General features: G+C 42.0%; 2 protein-coding genes across 7 annotated transcripts in view; one reads left to right on the top strand and one right to left on the bottom strand.

Moving 5' to 3' along the window:
- The window catches only part of HIBCH (3-hydroxyisobutyryl-CoA hydrolase), a 44,824-nt gene extending 32,538 nt beyond the window's left edge, over nucleotides 1-12,286 (top strand). For 2 of the 4 annotated variants that reach the window (XM_082056896.1, XM_082056897.1), the window contains exons 11-15: nucleotides 447-528; nucleotides 4,025-4,144; nucleotides 5,304-5,337; nucleotides 10,264-10,372; nucleotides 11,180-12,286. In XM_082056896.1, coding sequence (XP_081913022.1) covers nucleotides 447-528; nucleotides 4,025-4,144; nucleotides 5,304-5,337; nucleotides 10,264-10,372; nucleotides 11,180-11,312 — 478 coding nt within the window. In that variant the 3' untranslated portion in view covers nucleotides 11,313-12,286. Of the gene's footprint in view, nucleotides 1-446; nucleotides 529-4,024; nucleotides 4,145-5,303; nucleotides 5,338-10,263 lie in introns of all 4 variants that reach the window. The other 2 variants (XM_082056898.1, XM_082056899.1) reach the window with 1 other exon arrangement.
- A 147-nt stretch (nucleotides 12,287-12,433) lies between these two features.
- LOC309441816 (small membrane A-kinase anchor protein) lies at nucleotides 12,434-24,511 on the bottom strand. Of its 3 annotated transcripts, none has more exons than XM_082056903.1 (5): nucleotides 24,464-24,511; nucleotides 24,032-24,216; nucleotides 19,733-19,806; nucleotides 19,044-19,091; nucleotides 12,434-15,518 (listed from the first exon to the last, which is right to left on the bottom strand). In XM_082056903.1, exon 5 carries the CDS (start codon nucleotides 15,350-15,352, stop codon nucleotides 15,089-15,091), a length of 264 nt encoding a protein of 87 aa, XP_081913029.1. In that variant the 5' UTR covers nucleotides 15,353-15,518; nucleotides 19,044-19,091; nucleotides 19,733-19,806; nucleotides 24,032-24,216; nucleotides 24,464-24,511; the 3' UTR covers nucleotides 12,434-15,088. The 3 variants fall into 3 exon arrangements, with proteins under 3 accessions (XP_081913029.1, XP_081913027.1, XP_081913028.1); XM_082056901.1 differs by having other exon boundaries at nucleotides 19,044-19,111; XM_082056902.1 differs by lacking the exon at nucleotides 19,044-19,091.
- Nucleotides 24,512-25,045: the final 534 nt, after the last annotated feature.

Consider the following 25,045-nt stretch of genomic DNA (forward strand, 5'->3'; position numbering starts at 1 on the left):
TTTACACTCATTGGTATAAGACCATATCTATTATTGGAAATTCTGTGTATCAGAAAGGGAAGGAGAAATAAATGAGAGCAATAAGAATCAGCTGAAACTCTTGAAAAAGGATGGCAGTAACTAAGTTTAGAGGTGAAGGATGTTGACAGCAAACCAGTAGAATGGAGCCCATAGCTAAAGATTTGATGTGTTATAAAAATACAGATAAAACTGAGGGTAGTCATTAAAGTTTCTGGATAAATATCGGAGTTTGTGAGTGAGATTTATTGAAATGCTGAAGACTTGTAAAGGAAGAGGAGATGCCTGTCAAATGAGTTACTGAAAACTAAACAATTGCTAAGAAAAGCCAGATCAGCTGGTTATGCTTTCTAAATTCTGTTACTATCACTTCAGAGTGAAGAGGAAGCCTGAAGTATTTCATTCATTTATTAACTCATTTCTTTTAGTATTTTTTCAGCAAATAGTGTGGAAGAAATTGTTCAAAAATTAAAGCAAGATGGTTCTCCTTTTGCCGCTAAGCAGCTAGAGGTAATGTCCCAGAGATTATTTCTGGTTCTGTAATTTCTTATCGCGGGGCAGACTTTAGTCACCTTATTAACATCACTAATGCTATGCGACACTAGTAGGACACTAGGCCAAGATCCTCAGGTTCTCACATACGGTCCCATGGGATTGTCAGTAGTTCTACACAGACAAGAATCTTCCTCTGTAAAACCACACACTATGCATACCATCATATATTGCATAAAATTGTCATCTAGTAAAAAAAAACCCTCCCTTTCCCTTCTCCTCTTCCCACATTCGGGGGTTGTTGGTGATAAAGGTTCCTTTTATAGCTGCTCATTTTATTGCCAAGGATTGCAATAAAACATTGCCAGAAGAACATTGTTCTTCCTCCATTCCAGATATCTCATTTGAGTAAACAGCAAGCAATTTATCATCACAAAGTGTTTTTTGATCTTTTTAATGCATTTCTGGGTGTTGGATTTAGACACTACTCAAAAAAAATGTATAGTAATACTACACACTTAATACACACTTCAGACTCAAAAGCAAGAAGCAATTTATCTTCATTTCTAAGTAATGTGTGTATTTTCTCATTTTCTTTTGAAGTGTCTGTATTCAGGTGCATTGTACAAGTCTGTCCTGGAGCTGTTAAATATTACTTACAATTGGATAGAACAAGCTTTGTTTGTACTTCACTTACAGCTTACAGAAGAAATGTTGCTGTTGTAAGAAAATAAAACATCCATCTTCTTCAGGCTTTTTTTTCTAATGTAGTATCATTAACATTAGGCATCCTGTCCCAGATACACAGATATATTTTGGGGCTTAGTTTTTAATTAAAGTTTTAATATTTGGGGACTGGAACTCTCAAACAGCTTTTGAAAAAGGAAGTTTTAAAATTATCTTTGTGCCAACCAGTACACCTAGTACATTGCCAGAAGTTTAGCATATACATTATGGAAGCAAAACTCCATTAGAGCTTTACTTATATTACATTCAACTTATATTCAAGTTTCATTGAATAAAATGGGTTTGCAGCAAGTGGACGAGAGAGATTACAGGAATAAAGCTGGATGGTATCTCAGTAGTGTTGAATTCAAGCAAAACAGCCTTCTGAAACTCTTAGCAGACCAGCAAGGGAGCGCTATTTCTGTCCTTAAGTAACTTTTCTATGATGCTTTGGCTAGATGCACCTATTTTGTCAAAGCTCATCCAGAACCGTTGCTCCCTGTGTATGAACAAATGCTTTGGTATCTCAGAAAGTATAAATGACAGGTATCCTCACCTATTGCAAGGGAAGTGATGCACTGGAGCTCTAAGAGCTATTTTGTTTATTTTTAAGTTAAAGTCTTCCTCAGGGACCCTCAGCAGCTCATGTCAGAAGCTTTAATGGGCCCTGGAGACAAAAGATGGAGCCACTGTTCAGCTGTTATTCTTGTAAGGGACTCCACTGAGTCGGTGCCACTTAATTCAGTCACCCTCTGATAGTATCTAATTGGAATTCAGTTCTAGTGCAAATTCAGCTTGTAGCTTTCAGGATCATTATGTTGAAATGAAGATGGTCTCAAAGATACAGGAATAGATGTCAAATACGTCTGTGAAGACTTCTTTGCATTTTAGTACCCCCCACTTCTCCTTTTCAGGCTTGTTCCCTAGCACTGATCCCCTCCTCCTCCTTGTACAGGGAGTTTATTTCTAGATACACCAGTGACTCATTTTTCTGCAATTACACCTACCCATTTTCTTTCCTCATTCCCCTTCCTTCAGTCTGATTTATGGCAGTGCCTCCTCCACCTTCAGCCTCATTGATATGCCAAGGGAAGGCAGCTGCTGGATGCCCTAGACTAGTTGAGTGCAGTTTTCAGATATTCCACATTTTGATGCTTTCTTTGACCAGAAAGAATTTGCCATGACCATTTGCCATGACCTTTTCACCTGTGGAACCATCTGGTTGCACTGTGCATACCATTTAATCTGGCCTCGGTGAAGAATCCTTAATCTAGTGACAGAATGTGGAACGCAAAGGTGAAAAGGTCCCGTTCAAAGGTAGAGCCAGCAAGAGCATATCATAGGAAAGGAAGAGTCCAGTTAAGAGTTGCTGTCCATCCAAGACCTACATGGTGATGTAATTAGAGGTATAGCTGGTTTCTTTATCTGCTGAAAGGCAGCTCGTCATTAGAGAGCTTCACCCGAACTGAGGAGACGTCAACAGCTTGAGCCAGCATTAGCTCTTTCAAAACCAGCTTGTCTCTCAAGGCAAGTGGTCAACATGCAAATAACAGACGGACAGAACCGGTGCTTTTGCAATACACTTGGCAATCGCATGTTTTCCAGCTTAACTAGGCAAAATGGGTCATTGCTGCATCAGCTGGTGTCTGGAGAGGGATGAAGAGTAATTGGGAGCCAGGAAAAATGTTAATGTTGATGACCTGCCATTTCAGTCTGCGGGTCTAATGTCTGCCATGAAAATAACATAAAGGGGCAAATCTTACCATCTGCCGCTTTTCACTACTGGTGAAACGTCCTAATCAACGGGAAACATCTATTGTACTGTGAGTACTACAGAGCTTTTAGCTGTGCTAAAAGGGAAAGAAGAGTCTTGTTTGGAGCAAGAAAACAAAGATCAACAACAATAAGGTTTAGCTCCTTTCCCCCACAACCCTGAAAGCTTTAAAACTCAGTTGTTTTCTTTCTTTCTCCCCACCTCCTCCTACTGTTTGCTGGCATGTTAACTGAAGGATAGTCATGAGAGTCAGATTTGCAGCATTTGTTTGGGTGCCTTAACAAAATCCTGTCACATAATATTTATAGCTCAGTCAGAAGGAGGGTAAGACCTCCAGCCTTCCTATCAGCAGAGCAATGCAGGGCTAAATTACTGCAGTATCTGTTGATCCCAGACCAGAAACCTGGACAAATACACATTTATGTTTCACTTCTTTTAATACATTTTCTTCTTTCACAATTTTCTTCTTAATCTATTGTCTAGTCTTTGCAGATGATCCTAAAGCAACTACTTAAAATTTGTGGCTAATCTCACTATTTTACCTTGCTATTCTGACTATTTTACCAAATAAAACTTAAATGCTGTACAATACTAATATCAGCTACCATATCAGTAATATTCAAGAGGAATTCAGACTATATATATGATATTAAAAAAAGGTATATAATCCCTTGTAACACTCGCCTTCACTTCTCAAAATAACCTGTTTGGAAATGGCTTTCAAGCTGCATTAGATTTTCCGGCTAGTAGTAATTTCCTCATAAATGATGTGACCTTAGGAGTTTGAGGCTTTGCACAAGGGATGGTGCACAGCCCAGAAATGTTGCTGATAGAAGTTCCTGCAAGTAAGTTCATTGAGGATGACAGCATGGTGGGAGGGGGCAGGAGGAACGGGTATCACAGAAGTGTGCTCAGGGACAAGAGTGCTGTCTAAAGTCTAAAATGCAGAACAGACAGACTTGCAAATGTATCTGAATTGAAGAGAATAAAAATATTTGTTAATGTCTTCCCCAGACTCTTAATAAGATGTCACCTACCTCCTTAAAGATTACTCTCAGGCAGCTCAGAGAAGGAGCTTCCATGAGCTTGCAAGAAGTACTCAGGATGGAATACAGACTGAGCCAAGCGTGTCTGGTGAGCGAGCAGTTCTTTCCATCAAAGACTCACAGTTTATAAGTTTTAGTTTTCAATATCTTCTTTGTGTATTTGTTAGGCAGTCACTTGCTTTTTTTTTTTCTAGTTCCTTGTCCTTCCATGCAACTCGAAGGAGACTACATTAATGATGGTCAGATGGGAGTGCTAGAGGGCTTTTGTTAAGAAAACTACGATAATGTTACAATATAGAAAGTTTTGTATTTGGACCATAATTTTAAAACTCTGCTGTTCTTGAACAGATTTCCTATTTAAATTACTTAGTCCTCAGTGCCTCAGTTCCCATCAGCAGAATGGGAATAGTTGTATATCACTGCCTTTCAGGAGTGCTGTGATAAAATTATTAAAGAAAACAAGAGATGTTAGTACTATTTGTAGTAAGGGCTGAGTACTTGGTTAACATTTGAGGAAGTGATTCTTTCAGCAGAACACAGTTGCTAACTAATTATCTGAACTATTTCCTCATAAAGCTTCCCCGTGGCATGCTTATCATTAGTTTTATCAGATTTTAAAATAAGATTTTTATGTATCCAATTAAATGATATGTGATGGTTAAAGAAAATGCTTTAAAATAAAATACGAGTGAAAAATGTATCTAATTCTGACACGTTGTAGTGACTGGCAGTATCCTTGCCATATCTGTCTTGAAAGTAGTATTGTTCCTTCATTGCCAGTGAAGCATCCTTAGAGATTTAAATGTTATGTTTCCCTTTATAAAGAAATAACTGGATGTTTCCAGGATTCTGTTTAACCAAAGCGTTCCAAGGATGCAGAATACATCACAATTCCTAAAGACTGGCCTTTTTCTGAAGAATTTCTGATCCTGCACACCTTGCCTCTACCATGCAAAGCTCTTTAGAAAAACAAATAAAAATCTGAGATGTAACCCAGAGAGAGAGCATGCACTGTGTAGAATTTGGCTGATAGTTTAACAGACTGATTTTAAGAGTTGTGGCTGCATTTAAGCAAGATAATATAGAGCTCTTTAATAAGTGAAGAGAAAGCAGGACTACATGAGGACAGTACAAGTGGGATTTAACCAGATCTTGAGAACTTGTATTTCAAGAAGAAGTGAGACAGGGAAAGCCAGGATAAAAGAATCTGTCATGTTACAGCTTTTTTTTTTTTTTTAATTTTTCAGAAAGGCCATGACTTCTATGAAGGAGTTCGAGCAGGTAAGCATGCACACCTGAAATGCTTCCCAAACTTAATAACACACAGACTCACTGTTGTGTTGCATCTCTAGAGGTTAAGAACAGCGCAGCAGCAGCTGACCAGAGAACACTTCCCAGCTTGCTACTGGTTTTGTTTGTTGGACTCCCGTATGGCCACAATTTATTACTTGTTCCGCAGTGTGACACACATGTTGTTTCCTTTGGGCAACCTCAGTTTCCTAATGTTATTTATCTGTCTGGTAACCCAGTACCAAGAAAGGGTTTCACCAGTTCATCTGGAAAGTTCAAAATGTATTTAATACTGACAGTAGCAAGTAGCTGTGTGTATCATTTATGTGTCCAGATGGAGTGTTGCCACAGAGCTGGTTCAGCCAGTTATAACATGGTTTAAGACTCAAAGTCAAAACCAACTATTTGCATAGAAAATAGTTAGAACAGAGACTACATTCACCCATGTCCAATATATCTCTGTACACAGGTGTTTTACTATTAAAAAACTATATATGCAAACTTAAATAATTCAGCATTTTATGGCATGGGTCAAGATAGGTAGCAGTAAAAGTAGAGCAGCAGCTCAGCAAGTTCATATAGGGGACAGACTCTGTCCTTGATTCTGCTGCTGATTCACTGTGCAGTTTCTCAAACCCAATGTCAGATCTCTTAGAAACTGTAGTAATTATTTATGTACTATTCAGCACAAGATGAAACAAAGCACAAGCATTTCCTTTTCCAAGGAGCTTACAGTACAAGACATTTGGATGAATAACACTTGGGGGTTGAGGGAACCTGCCTTTTAATTCACACAGTTTTATACTTGACTATGTATCATCACCTCCTCCTTATTTTTATATGTCTTTATAAAGTAGTTTAAAATCTACTTGAGTAGAGGATACTATTTTGAGTGTTCACTATTAGTAATACTATATTTTATATATACATATAAATGGTGTGAGAGATGCAAAGTTTGCACAGCATGGAAAAAGACTCTGATTTTAATAATTCATCTTGGCACTTATTAGCAGAGACTCCTTTGAAGAATTTGCCATGCATGTTGAGAAGTGCATGGTTTTCATTGTGTTGGTAATGGGGACAAAGATAGCTTAAAATGAATATTCCTAGGATATATTCCAAATCACCACGTAGAAATGTTATTCAGGAAGCGACAGACTCAAAGGCTGAGAGGCAGACGAACCCCAAACCAGATTCTCACTGTAATGCACAAGGTCATCAAACCATCTGGGGATGCAGTAGGGGACGAAAGTAAATCACTTGTCAGCGTGGCCAGTAAATTACACAAACTGCTTGTAAAGGAAGAAGTGGCAAGAACAGCAGTTGAGAAGCTTTGACATAGAGTGACAGAGCAAAGTCTTAACTTTTAAAATTGTTTCTCTTGTTTAAGAGTGGTGCAGAGTCTCACTCAAGATCATTTTCGTAGTTAGGTCTAATCTCATAAAAATCATTATCCAACAACGTGCTGAGCATCCTTGTTAATAGGAAGTAAGATTATTAAGCACTTCACAGGATCAAGCATGATGAATAAAAATTATAAAAATTTTAACTAAGTATTACCTTTTTCTTTATTAAAACATTACATTACAAGCATTTAAAAGCCAGCTGTTGACCCTGTCTACCACAAAGTAAAAATATAATCAGATTTTAGTTTTTAATTATTGTTTTTCAGCAGCAATGGCCACAGATCAGGTTTTAATAATGGCTTTTATCTGCTTCAAACAATAACTTTAATAGGAATGCTAGGGAAGAAGTATGCTTAAAAGCTTTTGAAGCCTGCTTTGACCTGAAATCAAAATTTCCTTCTTTCTTTTAGCCAGTTCTCTTTCAACCAGACTGAAAATCTGCTGGCAAACCGTCTTCCCTAGTTATGATTCTGGTGATTGCAGCTACTAAAGAAAAGCCAAAACCCTTAAGGCATAAAATACACAGATCATATTTAATTGTATTTCATCAACATTTTCCCATATAATAGTAAATGCGGCCTTTGGACACTTCAGATATCAATGTTTCACCTCAATTTATAGAATAATACATAAATTAAGAAATGCATAGCTCTGGGTAATTTCCAATAATTTCATTTTTAAATTTTTGCTGCATAAGAAAAGTGGTCATTTTTGGAGTCGGTGCTCAAACACATCCAGATAGACCACAACCTCAACAGGCAAAGGGGACAAAAATCTGTTAAATGAGCCTCCTAACGACTTGTGCAGGGATGTACACCCCAACTGGAATTGTAAACGCCTCCTACAGATTGTTTGCCCTGCAAACACCTTATTTCTGTGCAGCTCCTGCCCTCTCCCCTGCTAAACAGAGATGTTTGGTTTTTTGTTTTGTTTTGTTTTTTTAATGTAAACCACAAGAACAAACCCTTAATACAATGTCTGAGTTCAATTACTTTTGTCTTAATAAACTTCCCTTAGCTTACCTTTGAAGCTTCAGAATTTTTGCTCCACTTTTGTACTGATCGATATCTCAAGCTGGAGAAATACAAAATATACAGAAGTTACTACAGAAGAGGAATACTTTCATTATACTATTAGAAAACAAATACTTTAACTCAATACAAGGTTAAAGATTTCCTTTGAGAGACCATTACGAGCAGTTTATCCACCAGAGTAAAACTGGCCACAAAGCCAAACAGAAAGATTAATTTAATTACACAGCAGTGCCATGGAGTGGAGAATGACTTGGAATTACTACTGTATTTCAGAGTTGAAGCTGTAATAGTAAACACATGGACTTTTTTTTTTTTCTATCTATATAATGGGTTTCTTTTCAAAATCAGTGTCCTGTATTTGCAGGTAAACGGATGCAGGACCCAGATTCTCCTTTCTCTTTGGAGATGCAAGCTAAAGAGTTGCAATACCTGTGTGTCTTCAGCTACAGAAATATTAATTAGTGCCATTATAATTTGAACAGCATTTGTTTTCTAGGTATTTTCCAAGAGTTGGTTAGAGAGGGAGAAGTTAAAAATAAGTTTCCAAGTCACATTTTTTACCACAGACTGCCATAAAGCTTGTCTTTTGATAAGACACAATCTTTAGGTAGGTGTTCTTTCTACTGAACTTCAAATCAGACTCCTTTGCACATTTCTTATCCTGGCTGGTTCTAGTTTAGTCACTACAAACACAGTCTGTTTAGAAAGACATGACCACTTACCAAAAAAACTGTTATTCTTCAAAATATCTAGTCTCTGAGTGTCTTCTGTCCACACACCTTTAGAGCCATCCTGCTCCAAACTTTGTCAGAAAAGGAACAAGTTCTGTTCTCAGCAGAGGAACTGGGAGGTGTTTCCTCCCCGTCCTCCCTCATGTGCTGTGTGTGGTCAGGAGGTCTCCAGGACACAGGTGCATCTCCAGATCAGCTGCTGATAACCACACACCTGCAGGGAATGTGAGGAGGGGCGCTGGGTGATCAGTGTATCCTAGAGAGCCACAGTCACTACAGCTGCTCTTTTTAAAATTATTTAAAAAATCACGTTTTTAATAGCATCTTTATGGGTTTTCTTGGAGCCAGAAAGGTGCTCGGAAGGACGCTCTGGAATTCTATTCACACTGGTCATTTTTACACACAAATAAACTCTGTCTTATTATTATTATTTGCTAGTGCAGCTGTTCTTGCTGACATGCCGTCAACACTCCCGTGATACAAGGAATGCTTTTTGAGAATTGGTATTTTCTTGTTACACTTTTACACACAATTCATTCAGTGATGATTTACTCTTTGGCGATGTATTTCCCAGGATACAGTGTAAAGGTTCTCCTTCCCTTCCACTCTGCCCTGGTGAGACCACACCTGGAATATTGTGTCCAGTTCTGGACCCCTCAGTTCCAGAAGGACAGGGAACTGCTGGAGAGAGTCCAGCGCAGGGCAACAAAGATGATGAAGGGAGTGGAGCATCTCTCGTATGAGGAAAGGCTGAGGGAGCTGGGGCTCTTTAGTTTGGAGAAAAGGAGACTGAGGGGTTACCTCATTAATGTTTACAAATATATAAAGGGTGAGTGTCATGAGGATGGAGCCAGGCTCTTCTCGGTGACAACGAGTGGTAGGACAAGGGGTAATGGGTTCAAACTGGAACACAAGAGGTTCCACTTAAATTTGAGAAGAAACTTCTTCTCAGTGAGGGTGACAGACACTGGGACAGGCTGCCCGGGGGGTTGCGGAGTCTCCTACTCTGGAGACATTCAAAACCCACCTGGACACCTTCCTGTGTAGCCTCATCTGGGTGCTCCTGCTCCGGCGGGGGGATTGGACTGGATGATCTTTTGAGGTCCCTTCCAATCCCTGACATTCTGTGATTCTGTAAAGGATACTTACCAAGATTATACACATCTTCACAGTTAAGTGTACATAGGTCCGCAGTAACTGTCTGTATTTACAAATAAATATTTGTGATTTTCCCATTAAGATACTCTGCTTTACTCTGTCCTCATTAGTCATTTCATTAGTAGTTTATTTGATGTGTTTAAATTGGGCCTTAAGCATTTAACACCTACTTTGAGTCATCTCCTATATGCTACAAAGAGTCAGATTTTGCACCGAGATGCAAAAGCCCTTGTCGAGAAGGAGTATCATCCAGACTTCCCAGTTTTAGACGGAAGAGCACAAGTCAGTAGTAAATCAAACAGAAAGCGTTAATTTCAGATCTATTCTTTCAAAGCTTGGGCTACTGCTGCAGTGACCCACTGTTCTTGTGTCATCAGGAAACCCAGCTACATCTCCAGACAGGTCACAATGCAAAAATTTTTATTCTAGTAGAAATACTTATGTCACAAAACCTCCATTTTCTCCATAGCCCGTTGATTTTGTCTCCTATGTATTTGCTATGGTAGTCTGTCTGGTTGCAGTCTGACCTCATCCTAATTAGACAGAGTTTGCAATGTAACTTTTGTGTTTCTGTTCCCCACCCGGCAGTGGTGATTGACAAAGACCAGTCCCCCAGGTGGAGGCCAGCTGCTCTGGAAGAAGTTAGCGACGAATTTGTGGATAAGTGTTTTAAGCCACTGGGAAGCAACGATCTCAAGTTGTAAAAATCAAGCCTATGGACATCTTATACATCTGCTTAATTCTATGATACAAAAATTAATAGTAGTGTGATAAAGTTTGTCAAGGCTCTTTTAGCTAGCCTGAGATTCCTAAGTCTAATTCTTTGCATTCAGGAGCATTCTCTTTTGTTATGCTGTCTTAATGGCAAAATAATCATATCTCTGGTTATTATAAGGGAAACATTACTTCAAGGCAAATAGTTATTTTTACTGCTTTACCCAATGATTAATTTTTTTGTATAAACTCTTTGAGGGACAGAACATAGTTAAGGGATGACCTGATCAGCAAGAAGTCAGGAGACCTTTGTGTTCTCAGCTCTGTCACTGATGTGTTAAATTTGGATTGTGCCTCAGATTCTTCTCTGTACAATGGAAATAAAATATACATAGTGCTTCAAAACCGAGCTACAAAGGAAAATGCCAGACATGTTAAACAAGATAACAAGCAGGGGAAACATGAAATATCTGCTGCTGCACAGATCGTATGGTCTTTTAACACAACATATCCTAACAAATGTATTTTTTGGAATCAAAATTTAAATGTACATCAAAACCCCCTCCTTGTATGTGTATATGTTGCTAGGTACTGATACTAATACTTGAAGTTGTATGACATAACCAGAGCTCCTTGAGAAATGTATCATCTTTGGGGGGGGGGTAAAATTAATTTTTCTGCTGTTTATACAACGCACAGCTACTAATCTTCACCATTAAGACTGCGTGCTTTTGTATGGGTAATCAAATCATACATCAGTAGCTCATCCTACTTGTTTCTACACTTATAGGCAGGTGACAAATACAAGTTTTTGCTTCTCTGAAGATGAACCATTGAGACTAAAGGAAGAAAACATTTGTTCAAATAACATAGTCAGTAACCAGCCCTGGGGAATCAAAAAAGAGCTACAGCAGAACTGGTAACAGAGTTTTGAACTTTGTGCAGTTTTTCTTACCGACAGTAACAGGCTCCGCCGGCTCAAGGCTCCTTCCCTGCCAGCAGCTGCTGCCTGGAAACAAAGTCCAGGAAATGCAGGCATCAAGGTGAGCACGAGGCTGATTTTCAAAGAATGAGAGGTGAGCAAAATCCAGAAAAACTCACACCTTGCTTTGTCACTAGAATCTTTAAAATTGTTAAAATTTGCGCTGTGACTTAGTGCTCCCATGTACATATTTGTTAGGAGACAGTTCTGGAGTTTATTTTTAATGGCAGCAGAGAGATTTCATCCATACTCTGAGGGTAATTCTTAAAATATGACTTGGATTTCTGCCTCATGCTGGTTCTGTAAGAAATGGAAACTCCCCCTCTTATTTTTTTAATTTGTATATGTTTTAGTTTCTTAAACAATGGCTATTTATTATTTATTTTGGAAAAATTGGTTCATTCCATTATTTTTGTACAAAAGGAGCAATCTTAAGTGACCAAGTTTAATGAAAAACACAGGGATCATGCCTTCTCTGACTGAACGTTTTAGCAAGAGTGCACTTCTGAATCAGTAAACTTTGCCTTGCATGTTCAGTTGCTGCCAAAATGTATGTGAACCGGAATTATCCCAAACTCCTGGTAGCAAGATCCTGGTCAATCTGTGCATTTTTATCAAATAAAAGTCATACAAGCAGATGGTAAGTTTAATTTTATTTGGTCCACAAGAAAATATTTTCCACAAAAAATATTGTAAAAATATATCGTAGTGTGTTTTCTTTGGGCATACTGACATGTTTTACTCCAGAAATGTTGATTTTACAAAGTTGTGCTGCAGTTAATGTGTTTTGAACTATTTTTAGTATATCAAGTCAGTCACATTGTACCCACTCAGCCTATACTTATGTTTCCTGGAGAAAACATAAAGCAAATGTATTTGTAACTCCTAAATAGAAGTAAATGGTTTTACAGAGTATGCCAGTCCCATACTGCCGTACCTTTATTACACAAAATCAAGTCAAAGAATCAGTAGCACTGTAAGTGGCTTTATGAGACTATAGTACAACTTAGAGCAATCTAATGAGAAGTAAACAGATCTAATTTTATTTAGGTAAAGAAGTCTTTATTATTATTATGTATTAGTATTGTGCCTGTTAAAAATACAGCAGAACTCTGGAAAGAGATCCTTCAATCTCACTAGATCATAGTCTTGAACAGGTTGGTTTTTTTTTTTATTAAGGGTAGGTGCATTATTCATTAAGGCCAGTGCCTTGTAAAGAGATGATTTTCCCAGTGATAAGCTGTCTCCGCCTTCGCAAGCTTGTTTGCTTACACCAAGGTAACTTGCTCCTTTGCAGAAATTCTGAGTATTTATCAGTAGGGATGCTACAATGGAACTTCAGGGTATTTTATATCCTTTTTTAATTCTGCCATGGCAGTCTGCTGACGGAGAAGCTGCTTCCAACAGCGTGTCTGATACTGTGACTCCAGAAGAGTCGGATGCTAAAGCTGCATCCAAGGAGAGGATGTGAGACATGGCAAGATCGGAGTCCCCATGGCAGCCACCAAGGTGTTTCTGCAAGGGCCAACACAGATACACCTAAATGCACTTTAAAAGTGCATGCAGATTTCTAGCTGCTATTCACCCAGCTGGCAAATCATCTCTGTGCAGTTTGGTTTGGTTATTTTCTTAATCACTGTCTTTGGCAGTGTTAACATTCTTAAGACCAATGTTACAGAAAGGTTGGCCTTTATTTTTTTTGTAATAAAGCTTTATTTTAGCTATAACAATAGGAATCTTTTTTAATATCCAATTAATATGTACTGATTGGTGTTTTGTTTTTTTTTAATTCACCGTAATATATGGCATGGAGTTTTTTTAGATAGAGCAAATGCAGGGGATAATCTAATGATTTACATGCATTAGAGCTTCAAGGAACATCACTGTTAGCAGTAGAATTTAAATGCACCATAATACCTTCGTCCCTCTATATATGGGCTTCAAAGAACTCCGTTACATCAGAGATGACAGTACAGCATAAGTAGATTTTGTTCCCTTTTCCAGCAAAAGCCCAAGAACAGTCTTAACAGCAGGGTCTAGTCTGGTCATTGTGAATTAATGGCAGTCTTGCACTGCTACAAAGCAGCATTTTTCACTGTTTAATCTTGATGCAGCCACTTCCCTGTATAGGTGAAGTTCCAATAACTGAGTTTGCGTCACAAAGTTTGCAAAACAGCCCAATTCATAGACTGTGTCATGTCTGAGAATAAGCTAAAAATAATGACCTCTTCCCATTGCTTCAAAAATCACCCTTTATATAATTTACCAGAACTACACGTCCCTTTCAAAAATAGTAACAGTTTTTGCCAGTATGGAAAGCATTTTTCTATCAAAATGAAAACATAAAATGGAAAGCACTTAAATATAGAAAAAAAACCCCACACCTGCATTCTTTAAACTGGCCATAACAGAAAACGGTGCTGGAAACTCAAGCTTTTACAAGGCGTTCACTTTGTAGAAAATGTCAGCAAAATCCTACCTTTGAGATGACTACGATTAACTCATCCCTTTCTCCATATCTCAGAGGTGAGTTCTGAGGACAGTGGCTCAGGCTGCAAGTCCGGGAGGAGCAGGTGCAGCGTGTGGATATAAAATGGGTGAAGAACCCAGCCCTGCGGCTTTGGGCCTGAGGGTTATTTTTGCCAATTGAGCACCAGGCTCTGGGTTTCTGTCGCTCATTTTTGCATCGCCACACGGAGTTTCCCCATTGGGGAAGCGAAGAAGCCTGCAGAGCCTGAAGGCTGCACACCGTACCAAGGGTGTTAGGGCGGAATTCTAGTGAAACGCAGCCAGAGTTCCCAAGAAACAAATAGTCCCAAAACATTGTTACGCCTCTGAAGGTTCGTTTTGCTCGTCAGCATCAGTAGTCTTTGCACACTTATCAGGGTTACAGTAAAAAAACAAAACGAACACCCCCAAACCCAACACAAAAATAAAATCCAAAACCCCAAACCAAAATGAACAGCTTTGGTCTGAATGCAGATTTTAGAGAAGAGCCGTCATGCGTTTATGGAAGCCAGAGCATGTGGTACTGATAAAGCACTGTTGAACAGTATTGTCATGTTTCTCACTGCTTCACTTGAGAAGGGAAGCTGAATAGTATCACAATCCCTGTGGTTCCCTGAATACTGCTTTTATAAAATGCTTCTCATCACCTTCATGATTTTGTGATTTACAGATGTTGTCAGGTCAAAGCATCAAAGTAAAATTTATGACAGCAGTTACCTTTGCTACATGTAGACCCTGATTTCACATTAGCAAAATGAGGACAAATTTACCAAGTATTGTGAGTTCTTCTCATTTCACCTACCAACAGGCCACTGACTTTTTATGCTGTACAGAAAAATAACCCACGCTTCGTTGTCGAGCGTCTTTGGGGCCTCGGTGACAGTGCCTGTACAGTTGCAGGACAGCCACATTCTTCTCATCGCCTTTTTAACACTAATTTCTGATCACAGTCAACACATGCAGAGACAGAATATACTCAACATACAGCTGATAACAAATGACACTTGATTAATAGATTCTACTGTAATCCAGTTAGTTTCTTAGCAATATAGATTAAAAGGCAATTTTTTTCAGCCTCTTCTTGCAAACACATTCATATAGCAGCTCAAATTATGCTCAAATCACAGCCGATGTTACTGTATTTGCACTAGTACCAAATACAAACTGCACAGCAGAGAGGACACTGGCAGTGGAGACGGTCCTCGCCGCTCAGGGCACATCACTTTCGATAAAAGGGATGTCGCTGTATTTGCTCTCAGTCACTGCCCACTGTTTCACGGCCTGATCGAGAATCTCCCGGGACAGTTGGTGCGCATAGTCCAGCACTATCGTGCTCGATGGACCTTTCTCGTCCGCCTTTGCTGCGATCAGGGATGATTTCTCCCCAGTGTGGCCTTCATCACCTTCCCGGATCCTTTCATCCTGGGTAGCATCGGAACCTGCAAAGGCGTCCTTGGATTTGATGCATCCCATGGTACATTTGAAAACGCAGCTGCAAAGCTCAGTTCAACAGCATGTTTTGAGAACCTGGAAATGGTCTCCTTGTTTGATGCACAGTGTTGCTGCTTCTTGCCAGTAGTTGCAGTTACTTTCACAGAACAGAATGTTTCCTTTTGCCCTTCTTTACTTCTGAAGAAATCTGTCAAAATAGTGTTTCGTATAAACACAATACATAGTTTACCATTCTCGGTGAGCTCAAGGGAAAGCTAAATTCACTACAGACACTTGTAGAAGCAACTTTAATAAATATCTGCATGGTGCACGTAAAATGTTTTTATCAGTAACGTCCACCTACTACAAGTAGGCAAAGCTTGACCTGATTCAAGCCGCCTTTGAATGCAGTTCCCAGGATGTGATGTAAGCAATCCAGGAATGTAATGGTCTTGGAAAAAAATAATAAATCTATTTCTTCCAGACTGACAGTGCAGTGCTCTTTTCCTCAGTCTGTAAACAAATACCGACTGCTGCTGCAAAAGAAAATAAAACCCCAAACTGCCCCACGGAAGCACCACTGAACACGCACCGTGTGTCATGGCTGCTGTGCAGCCTTTGGGCACGAGTGACACTGATTCTCAGTGTCATTCCGCTGTTGCTCAAGGAGGCTGGGGCGCACAGCCACGAGAAGGTATTCACCAGAAATGAGCTGCTTTCAGATTTTTCCCTTGAGAGGCTGGGAGAGCAGCAGCAGATGATGGCTGCGCTCAGGGCAGTTCTGACAGAGCCAGAGCCCTGTTCTCACTAAAGCAGGACAACTCCGGAGCTAGAGAAGGGAGAGCGAGGAACACAACACCCAACTGCGTCCTCTCATCAAATTGCTCAAGAATCAGAACTGGTCAGCCCCGAATTCTGGTCTATGCTTTGGTTAGTAGCCTACAAAGCTGGTTCTCAGGCTACTTCCTCTCCATGGGCAAAGCAGAATCCCATTATGTGCCTGACTTTGCTTGGCATGAGCTTACCCGCTTCTCAGAGTTAATCGACTGGCAGCCAAAATACAGACTGTGCTGCACAGAAACCAACTGTTCCCTACAGCTTCACCCAATGACGTTGTACTAAGGTCAGCCAAAGTTAAAACACTTTTTTATAAATAGCTTTTGAAAACATAATCATAGCAAAGATGTTAAGCCTTATTTATTCGCTTTAGGTACTGAGGGGAACAGGGTCTCTGATCAGTAACCTGATCACAGGCAAGTATTTGCAAAGGAAATCAATGCTGTTTGCAGGCAAATGGTGCTGCACAGGTAGGACGGCACCTCCCTGGCCCAGCAGCTGCCTCAGGAGAACCAGGAGCTTCTCCTCTTTCTTCTAGTTCATGAGAACACCGCTACCTGTTCAGAAAACAGCTTGCAGGACTAAAGTGCCAGCACTCTGAGGTGCTGCTTGGAGTTCCTGGAAGACAGTCAGACCTAAAGGTTTCTGAAACCACCAAGAACATACACACATTTTCATACCTTTAGCTTCGTAGAGGAACATTTCAGTGGTTTAGAGAAATGTTTGTACATCACTTTAATAAAATTTAGTAAGTTTCTGTTGTGCGTAATGACACCCTGCAGCATGAACCAGTGTGTTCTGGAGCAGGCAGTACAGTTAACAAGCCTCCAACAAACCCTGTTACTGGCATTTGTAGTTTTACCCAACACAGAGAGCCAAGCAATGGGGGAGATTTTTATTGTAATAACTTGTTATTAAACGAGTAAAAGGAAAGATTCCCTTCATTGCCCAAGGTTTACAAGAAAGACATGAGCTTTATACCCATGTCTATCAACTGCATGGATTGATGAAACTTAAACAGCTTACAGAACATGTGGACAGACCGGAGGCTGATGGCTGAAAGCAATTCAGGCATCTGAATAATTCAAAATGTTCTAATAGTAGTATCTTGTGCATGTCTAATGTCAATATTTACCCTTAATAAAACATTAATAAAAAGAATTTCCACTTGCTCATTTGGACAAATACGTAGCTTGAAGTATCTACTATGGTACAGAATCGCTAACTGCAGGTATAAGGCAGCGCTGCTGACGCCCGCAAGCTGCAGCTCCGTGCGGAGCAGGCGATGGATGCACAGGTGCCAGGGGAGGCACACAGCTGCGCTGCTCATCCCTTCTTACCACACCGCTGCTCATAGAAGCTTTAGAGGAGAGATCGTGTCCTCCTTAGGCTTAGTCAGAACTGTAAATACGGTAGATTTACACCTTAGATTCCCCAAGCATACAAATACTCTACACCACAGTAGATACAACAATGTATTTTATCAGTTTTATTCCTGATGGTTTATCTAATGACTATTCAGATTTAGATTTTTTTTATCTAAGTTTGGAGCCGTATTCTTTTACACATTATCCATTTTTTGTGCTTTTTAAAGGAGGTCTGTTAAATGGTAGCCAGCTTTAGTTAGTATTTTATTATTGTTTATATATATACATTTCCATCCTACAACTGGAGATTTCCTTTCCTCTTCTCTTAGGGGACGCCAGCAGATGAGTTGGTGTCCAGCAGAAAGGAGGGAATGTGAGTAGAAGTAGGACAAACATCTCCTAAAGCAGGTAGGGAGACATGCCCTAGGGCAGCACCTTCCTCTGCAGGACTTGCCTCTGTTCCCAACTTCTTACCTCTGCCTTTTCATTTGGGCTAAATCAAAGCTTGTCTGACTGTCCTACACAGAGGAAAGGGCAGGCTATAAAACTTGCAGATAGAAAGGCATGCAAGACAACTAAATTGTTCCAAATTGATTACTAGTTAAGCTTAAAAGCAAAGTTATTGACCTTAGTTTAAATTCTTGACTGTTGCTCATTTCATTATTTATAGGGTGCGGTACTTTCCAAGTCACTGCAGTAAGTTTTATAGTTTGCCTGCTGTACTTGAGTTAATAATTGTTGGCACATAAATGACTGCAAGTGAAGTTGCTCTCAATCTTCTGACTGCTTGCCTGTTTTTCTGACAACCACTGCTCGCACATACACAGTAAAGTGCTGTTTAAATCTTCTCAACTCATCTCCAGAGTTTTAAGTTCTGACAGGGATTTTAACATCTCTAGCTTTCCTCACTACACTCACACTCTCAGAGGGGAAAAAAAGCAAAAGTTCTTTTTACTCCCAGCACGGTGTTTCATTCAGTAACTGCACAAGGCAAAACTGTCTGATAGTAATCTGTTTTTATCTCCAAGCCCTAATCTGTTGCCAGTTGTGTTTCAGAAACTGCTGCACAGCTGAGTCGGGGCTCAGGGCGAAAGCTCTGCAGCTGCAGCCCCTGTGTGAGCAGCTGCTGTGGAGCTGCCGGCTGAGCTTGGGGAGCTGCAGCCTGTTCTGTGACACTGTCAGCCAGGAGGTAGCACAGCACAAACCTTAATGTATCTGCTCTTTTAAAAGACCAATATTACAGTCAGTGAAATGTTGATTTAATTCATCTTAAAAATACAGATTCCTAGTTGTGCTCAATTTCAGTGGACACATAGTCAATACACTTCTAAATACCTCATTTAACTTCAGCACAATAAACACTGTGCATTGTTTTAAGAAGAGCCCTGAAAATAATGGATTCCCTTCCATGTCCCTGGAGCTGCAAGTTCCCAAGGCCAAGTTCAGGCGTTGTTTCACCTGTTTGGTTATGTATGACCCGTGTGCCCTGCAGTAATGCAAGGAGAGAGGCAATACCGAGCTCAACTCACCTTGCATCAGAGGGCTCAGCACTCTCTGCTGGCCTTGCTAAGTGTCTCCTGCCAAGGCAAGTTCATTTCTCATCACGGAAAGAAACAAAACAACGGTAAAAAGATGGCTGCAATTCACTCTTACGCAATAAAAAATGCAGGGGGGGGGGGAAAATTGATAGCATAACTACAGTTTTGTTTTGATAAATAAGGCTTTTTAAGGTATTAAAAAATATCAATAAGAAATAATTATGGAAAGATACGTGTGAGCTATCAAAAAATAAAGAATTTCATATGCCTCTCTGGAATACACCCTTATATGAAGAAGACAGGCATAAGAGCAAGAGTTTTGCTGTTACACAACATCTTTAGCTTACCACTGGCAAATAAGTTCCTGCCACCATTTAAATGGTTTCTATCCATACAACTTTAAAAAAAAAATCTCCTTGAAGTTCAGTGCTACACTGCAAAGACTCACCTTCTATCACACTCTAAAAGTCACGAGATTAAAAATAAATCATACTTTTCAAAATAGCTTAGTGCAGCTTTGCCCAATTGAACACAGTGAGTACTTTCTGCTGTGACAGAGCCAGTCTCCTCACTTTGCAAACTTTTAGGTTCAAAGGTGCTTCCTCCAAACCCTCCTCCAGCCAGGGCAGCTTTTAGTTTTTTCCTCAGTATCTACGAGAGCAGCTCAGCACACGACTTACCCAGAACGTGTCTGCTTTTAAGGAGTTGTCCCGCTTGTCCCCAGCACAGCACAGCCAGCTTCACAACTGGGACTCTGCAGAGGGAAACAATATCTAAAACTGAGCACTTGGGAAGATGTCAAAGTTAACACATTATCACAAAGTCAGATGAACCTGTAGTGCTGTCCTTGCAGCAGCCTGCTTGCCTGTTCCCCCACAGCACTTGGCTTTGCCAAAGGTAAAAGGATGACAAAGCACTTAAGAAACACACAGCACCTAATCCCGGGTGTGCAGTGGAGCCGCTGCATGGGCAAGTGTGCTACATGCAGGATTCCAGCTTCCGTCTGCAGCAAGTCCAGTTAAGGACGATCTCAGCAAGGACACAGGAAGGGTGACACCCCAGCACCTGGAGCGCCCCATCTTTTGCACAGTCTTAAAAGTTCTCCCCTGTTTTTCCTTCTCCCTCTCAGAACTTCTGCTGAGACCCGGACCTTTAACACCCAAGCACGTGTTCACAGTGCTGTCATGATCATGGGAACAATAAACATCACTGTTTTGTAGAAAAGACCTTCAAACTCCAGGCAGGTGACCCAGCTCACATACCAGCTGAAGCCAAACAGCATTTAGGCATCCAGACCTCTGAACTGCACCTAATAGTATGAAATATTTACACCCTCCATGTAGTAATGGAGAGAAACAGAAACACAGAACATCCTACGTCTGCCTTTCTGCTCCCTCACAAGGGGAGATGTTATTCATGAGGATACACGATATTACGCCTTTGGATATTCTGCAGTTTTGAACGGAGCAGCGAGCACACGGCAGAGGGATGAATCATTCCCTTAGCGCACAGTGTCACCTCAGGACTTGGGCTCGCCGTGCAGAGCAGCCCCAGGCAGGGGCTCTCAACGCAGCCCGATCCGCCGGGTTTAATTTCTGCCTCTCCTTAACACCCAGTTTTCTGCAAATCCTACAGGGGAGATGCGCCGTAGTAACATTTATAATGAAGTCTCCTTCCAATCATAGAAAAAGGAAGTTTTAAAAAGCTGCAGGTGTTTTAAGACAAGCACGATTTTCAAGATCCAGCTACCTCCAATCACCAAAATACCCTGAAACGAGTTGGGAAACAAGCAGCAAAACCAGAGCCCTCATTCTGCGCAGGGCCATCCTCTCCCTCTCATGTCGCTTGCTGCCAGCAAGAGATAAGAGCTGCAGCTCGGAAAGGGCTGGATGCAGGAACGGCAAACAAGCAGCAAACAACCGCTGTGCAGGATTAGCAGCGAGTGAAAGTCTCCCGGTTATCTGCTGCAGGGTACGGGCTGGAATTGCAAAGGTTTGGGTTTTTCCCCTCCATGCCCAGAACTGATAAAACCTCTGCAGGCTTCTAAGCAGTTTGTAACTGAATGGGGAAACAATGCACTCACTTTTCAGAATGGGGCATAATCTCCAGTTTACTTTAAAACGCTTTTCAATAAGGGACAGTTAATGTAGCAAGGAAAGGTGAAGCACAGCAAGGAACCTTCAGAGGAAAATACCAATAGATCAGAAAACAGCAGTGCCAATAGGTACAGTCCTCAAGGTTAGTTTTCATCCAGGGGAGAAAAAAAAAAGCCTTGTTAAAATTAAAGAACACCATGGGCTTAGTAGCTGTCTAATTTAATGAAAGTAAAATTGCACCCAGTCCGCCTGTCCTGAAATCCTCCCTCTTCCCTCCAGTACAGCCGTTTATTTACCAGAACTGCCTGCAGGTCACAGAGCAGCCTGAAGGCAAGAAGGGAAGAGGATGCTGAAAACTTCTTGCAGGTCCTGCTCTCATTTTACCTCAGCTGCTTGTCCAAGCAACTGTATGTACTACTATTCTCTCCAGATTTGGACAGAAATATGTCCAACAATTCTAGATGAGTAAGAACAGACCAATGGATTTCCTTAGCAAGGGAGGCCAAAGAGCAAGGCTGTAGAAGAAAAGGCGTGAAGAAGACACAGAGTTTCTCAGAAACTCCATCGTGCAGGAAGTTTAGCCAAGATATAAGGAACTCGACTATGGATATTACAGAGGAATGCCTTGGTTCAGAGGAAGGAAAAAATAATAGTCATAGAACAGATATGAAATTCTCTGAGAACTTGAACACAAAATAATGCTCAAAACTGGTGTGTGAACAGAAACAAAATATAAGAAATAAAGTTCTTACACAGATGTACAACTGCTTCCTCGCCCTGCATAACATGAAAAGATAAGGGTTCAACACACCTTTCAACAAAACAGTTCTTGCAGTTATCAGCCCCCCATACGTATTAGCTGCAAATCTACAGTGTGAAGAAGACCCCCACAAACGTTTTCCCCGCAGCAGGGCAAAATGCCAGGTGTCCCGCCAAACAAGCCCCACACCCAGGCTGGACTGCTCCAAGGCACGGCACTGGGCCCACACGGAGCAGCCTCTTGGTTTCTAACAACGCTGTGACAGCGTTCTGAATGAACTAGAGCGGAAATTGGTATTTTCCTATATTTACCACAAAACTTCAATCCCAACAAGCCAATCGTGGTGTCACAGCCCACTTTCAGGAACATGTTAAAACATCAAGCTACTCATGCCCATACTAAAGCTTAGGCTCTAGCCTTGTTTCTAAGGATCTATTACTGTCCTCCACAGGTGCCAGCCAAAGCCAGGCTGCTGCAGGCGATGAGCAGGGATGCATCGATCTTTACAAGCAAGAAAACCCTTCCTGCCACTGTCGCTGGCTGCTGCCCAGCCTGGGGATCCTGCCAGCCAGAACTGATGAGCAGCAGCAGGTAAAACAGTGCATCGCTATCTCAGTCTGACAGGGTCGCGGTTTATTGTAGTATCTGTCACAAGATTCTGCTCTGAACATATGGAGCTGCAGATCATAAGGGCTGAATTAGGGAAGCTGGTTTGCTTTGTGATGCCCTTATGAAGGCAAAGGCCCCACTGGATTAACACAAATAAAAGTAAGAAGGAAAAAGAGGTGGCCAGGATCTGCCCAAGATCAACCAGAGAAGAGTACAAGAAAAGCGGCACACAACCTCATTCTATTCTTTAATCTCCCTATACAGAACCCAACTGTAAAACTTGGAATCGGAATTAGGAACGCAACACAAGACCCGTTTTTTCACGTCTCATGCAGGATTGTGCAGAACAACACAGCTCCACATTTTAAAATCACAACTACATTACTAAGATTGGCAGAAATCAGCCGAGGCATAAGAGAACAAAGCGAGGAGTTAACAACCAGACGCTCCAGCTCTACAAAAGCTGCCCAGAACTGCAATAAAGAACTACGTCAGCCTTAAAAACCACTCTGTCTCACAGCTCTCCCCCAGTATTTGTTTTCTTGAACTTCATCCCTTCTAACATGCCAGCTTCTGCTTCTCAGGGAGCTGCCGCCCTCGCAGCAGGGCAGCCAGGAGAGACGGCCATGCCGGCCCTGCCCACGGAGCCACCTTGTCCCCCCGGACATAAACGTATGACTTGTAAAAGCCAAAGTAATTTTAAGGAAAGGATTTTCTCAGCAGAACATAACGTTCAGAAGAAAACTCGTTTGTATGTACTTGAAAGTTAAAAATGCCACTTTGTTAAGACTATGGTATAAACACCTGTATTTTTCTTTTTTTTAATTACCATATTTAGAAACCTAACTTGGACTCCTACTTCCTGAACCATGAAAGAACATAAGATGTTTCTAAACATTTTACAAATTTTTGCCATGACAGATCTCATGCTACTAAACCTGTATTTTACAACATGCCAGATCAAGGTAACCTTCCCTGTACAGGTTTGCGCTGAAGCTTGGGAAAGGTCCTCACGGCAGAACAGGGGCAGAGGAGAAACCCCCTCCCCACCTCGGCCAGCAGATACAGCTGTCTCGTGTCTCTCGCAGCAGGAACCAAGCTCACAGAGAAGCAGCCACACCGTTTACCTTCCCGCTTTGCGGCACTCGTATCGCTTTCCCAGGCAATGCCACGGGTGCCCAACTGGAGCAGCACCCCTGGGTTGCTCATTTTTGAGGACTTTGCTGCTAGCAACCTCGCTGTGAGACGATGGGAGGAGGAAGGTGTCGCCAGTGCCAGCCCCGAAACACCCCACCTCAAAGCCTGGCTCTTCTTCCTCTCCATTACAGCGCCAGCTTACGATGCTGAAGGCCGGTCCTGCCCACGGCCATTGCTCACCCCATGGGTCACCACTCACTGTGACAGCTGCAAAAGAACGCAGCCCGTTCCTCCGGCAACACCACACCAGGCTGTCCCAGTCCTCCTTGTAGGACCTGAGCAAGATGAGAAGGGAGCAAGAAACCCAGCTGACCTACCAGCGCGATGGGGCTGGTCTAAGTGCGAAGAACACGTTGCAAACGTGATCCCACCAGCGTGCCTCCATCCGTCGAGCTGAAACTCCGCTGGCCAGTCAGCTTGGAGAGGGCTGCTCCTACCTCCAAAGGCGCCTGCAGGGTCCGACCCAGGCCCTCGTTCCACCAACGCCGCGTCCTCCAGGTTCCTGTTGGTAAACAACAAGGACACGAAGTCATCCTCCAAGTCCATTTTGACACCACTTCGGGGAAACGACCCGCAAGCGCCGCCGGAGCAGCAGTACCGCGGGGCTCCCGCCGGGCAACGCCCAGCGCCCGCGGCCCCGCCAGCAGCGCCCGCCGGGCCTCCGCCACCGGCCCCGCCGCCCCCCTCCCGCCCGAGCTCGCACAGGTAGCGGCCGGGGAGGGGCCCCCGCTGCCGCCGCCGCCACTCACGCCGCTCCGGCAGCCGCTCTCCCTCCGCCCTCCCCGCGGCACGGCCGGGGCTCCGGGGCGGGGAAGGGAGGGGCCGCGGCCCCGACCCGCCGCCCCGCCCGCCGGGCCGCCCCCCACACCGCCTGCGGGGGCAGCGGGGCCGGGGGCAGGATGGGGCCTGCGATTTAAAATTTAAAAATAAAAAAAAAAAAGGGGGGGGGGGGAGAAATCACGTACCCAGGAAAGACGCCTCTCATTGGCTTCTCCGTCTTTTAAATGAGGGAAAGCGTTTCTAAAGGACAGAGTCACCCTCTGAAAGCTTCTCGCTGTCAGAATCGCGGGTTCGGCTCAGCCCTTGGGTACAACACCGACGTGCCACAGAACGGTGAATGACTCGGTACTGGTGAGGATTAAGTGAAGACAACTGTGGAAACGGCTGGGGGTGAGGCCTGGGTGATGTGTCTCCTATTTTATCCTGCCAGACAGCATCAAATCACAACTACAGAGAAATATTAATTATACCAAACCATTTAAAAAAATGCCCCCACCCTAAAAGAAAGCTTCCTGAATGAAGAACCGGAACAAACTAAAATAACATTTTTA

Source organism: Streptopelia decaocto (genome assembly GCF_964273445.1).
Source record: "Streptopelia decaocto genome assembly, chromosome: 6".
Taxonomy (NCBI): Eukaryota; Metazoa; Chordata; class Aves; order Columbiformes; family Columbidae; genus Streptopelia; species Streptopelia decaocto.

Excerpts from the sequence above, each read along its gene's own strand:
- LOC309441816 (XM_082056902.1), bottom strand. The coding sequence starts at position 15,352 with ATGGGATGCATCAAATCCAAGGACGCCTTTGCAGGTTCCGATGCTACC.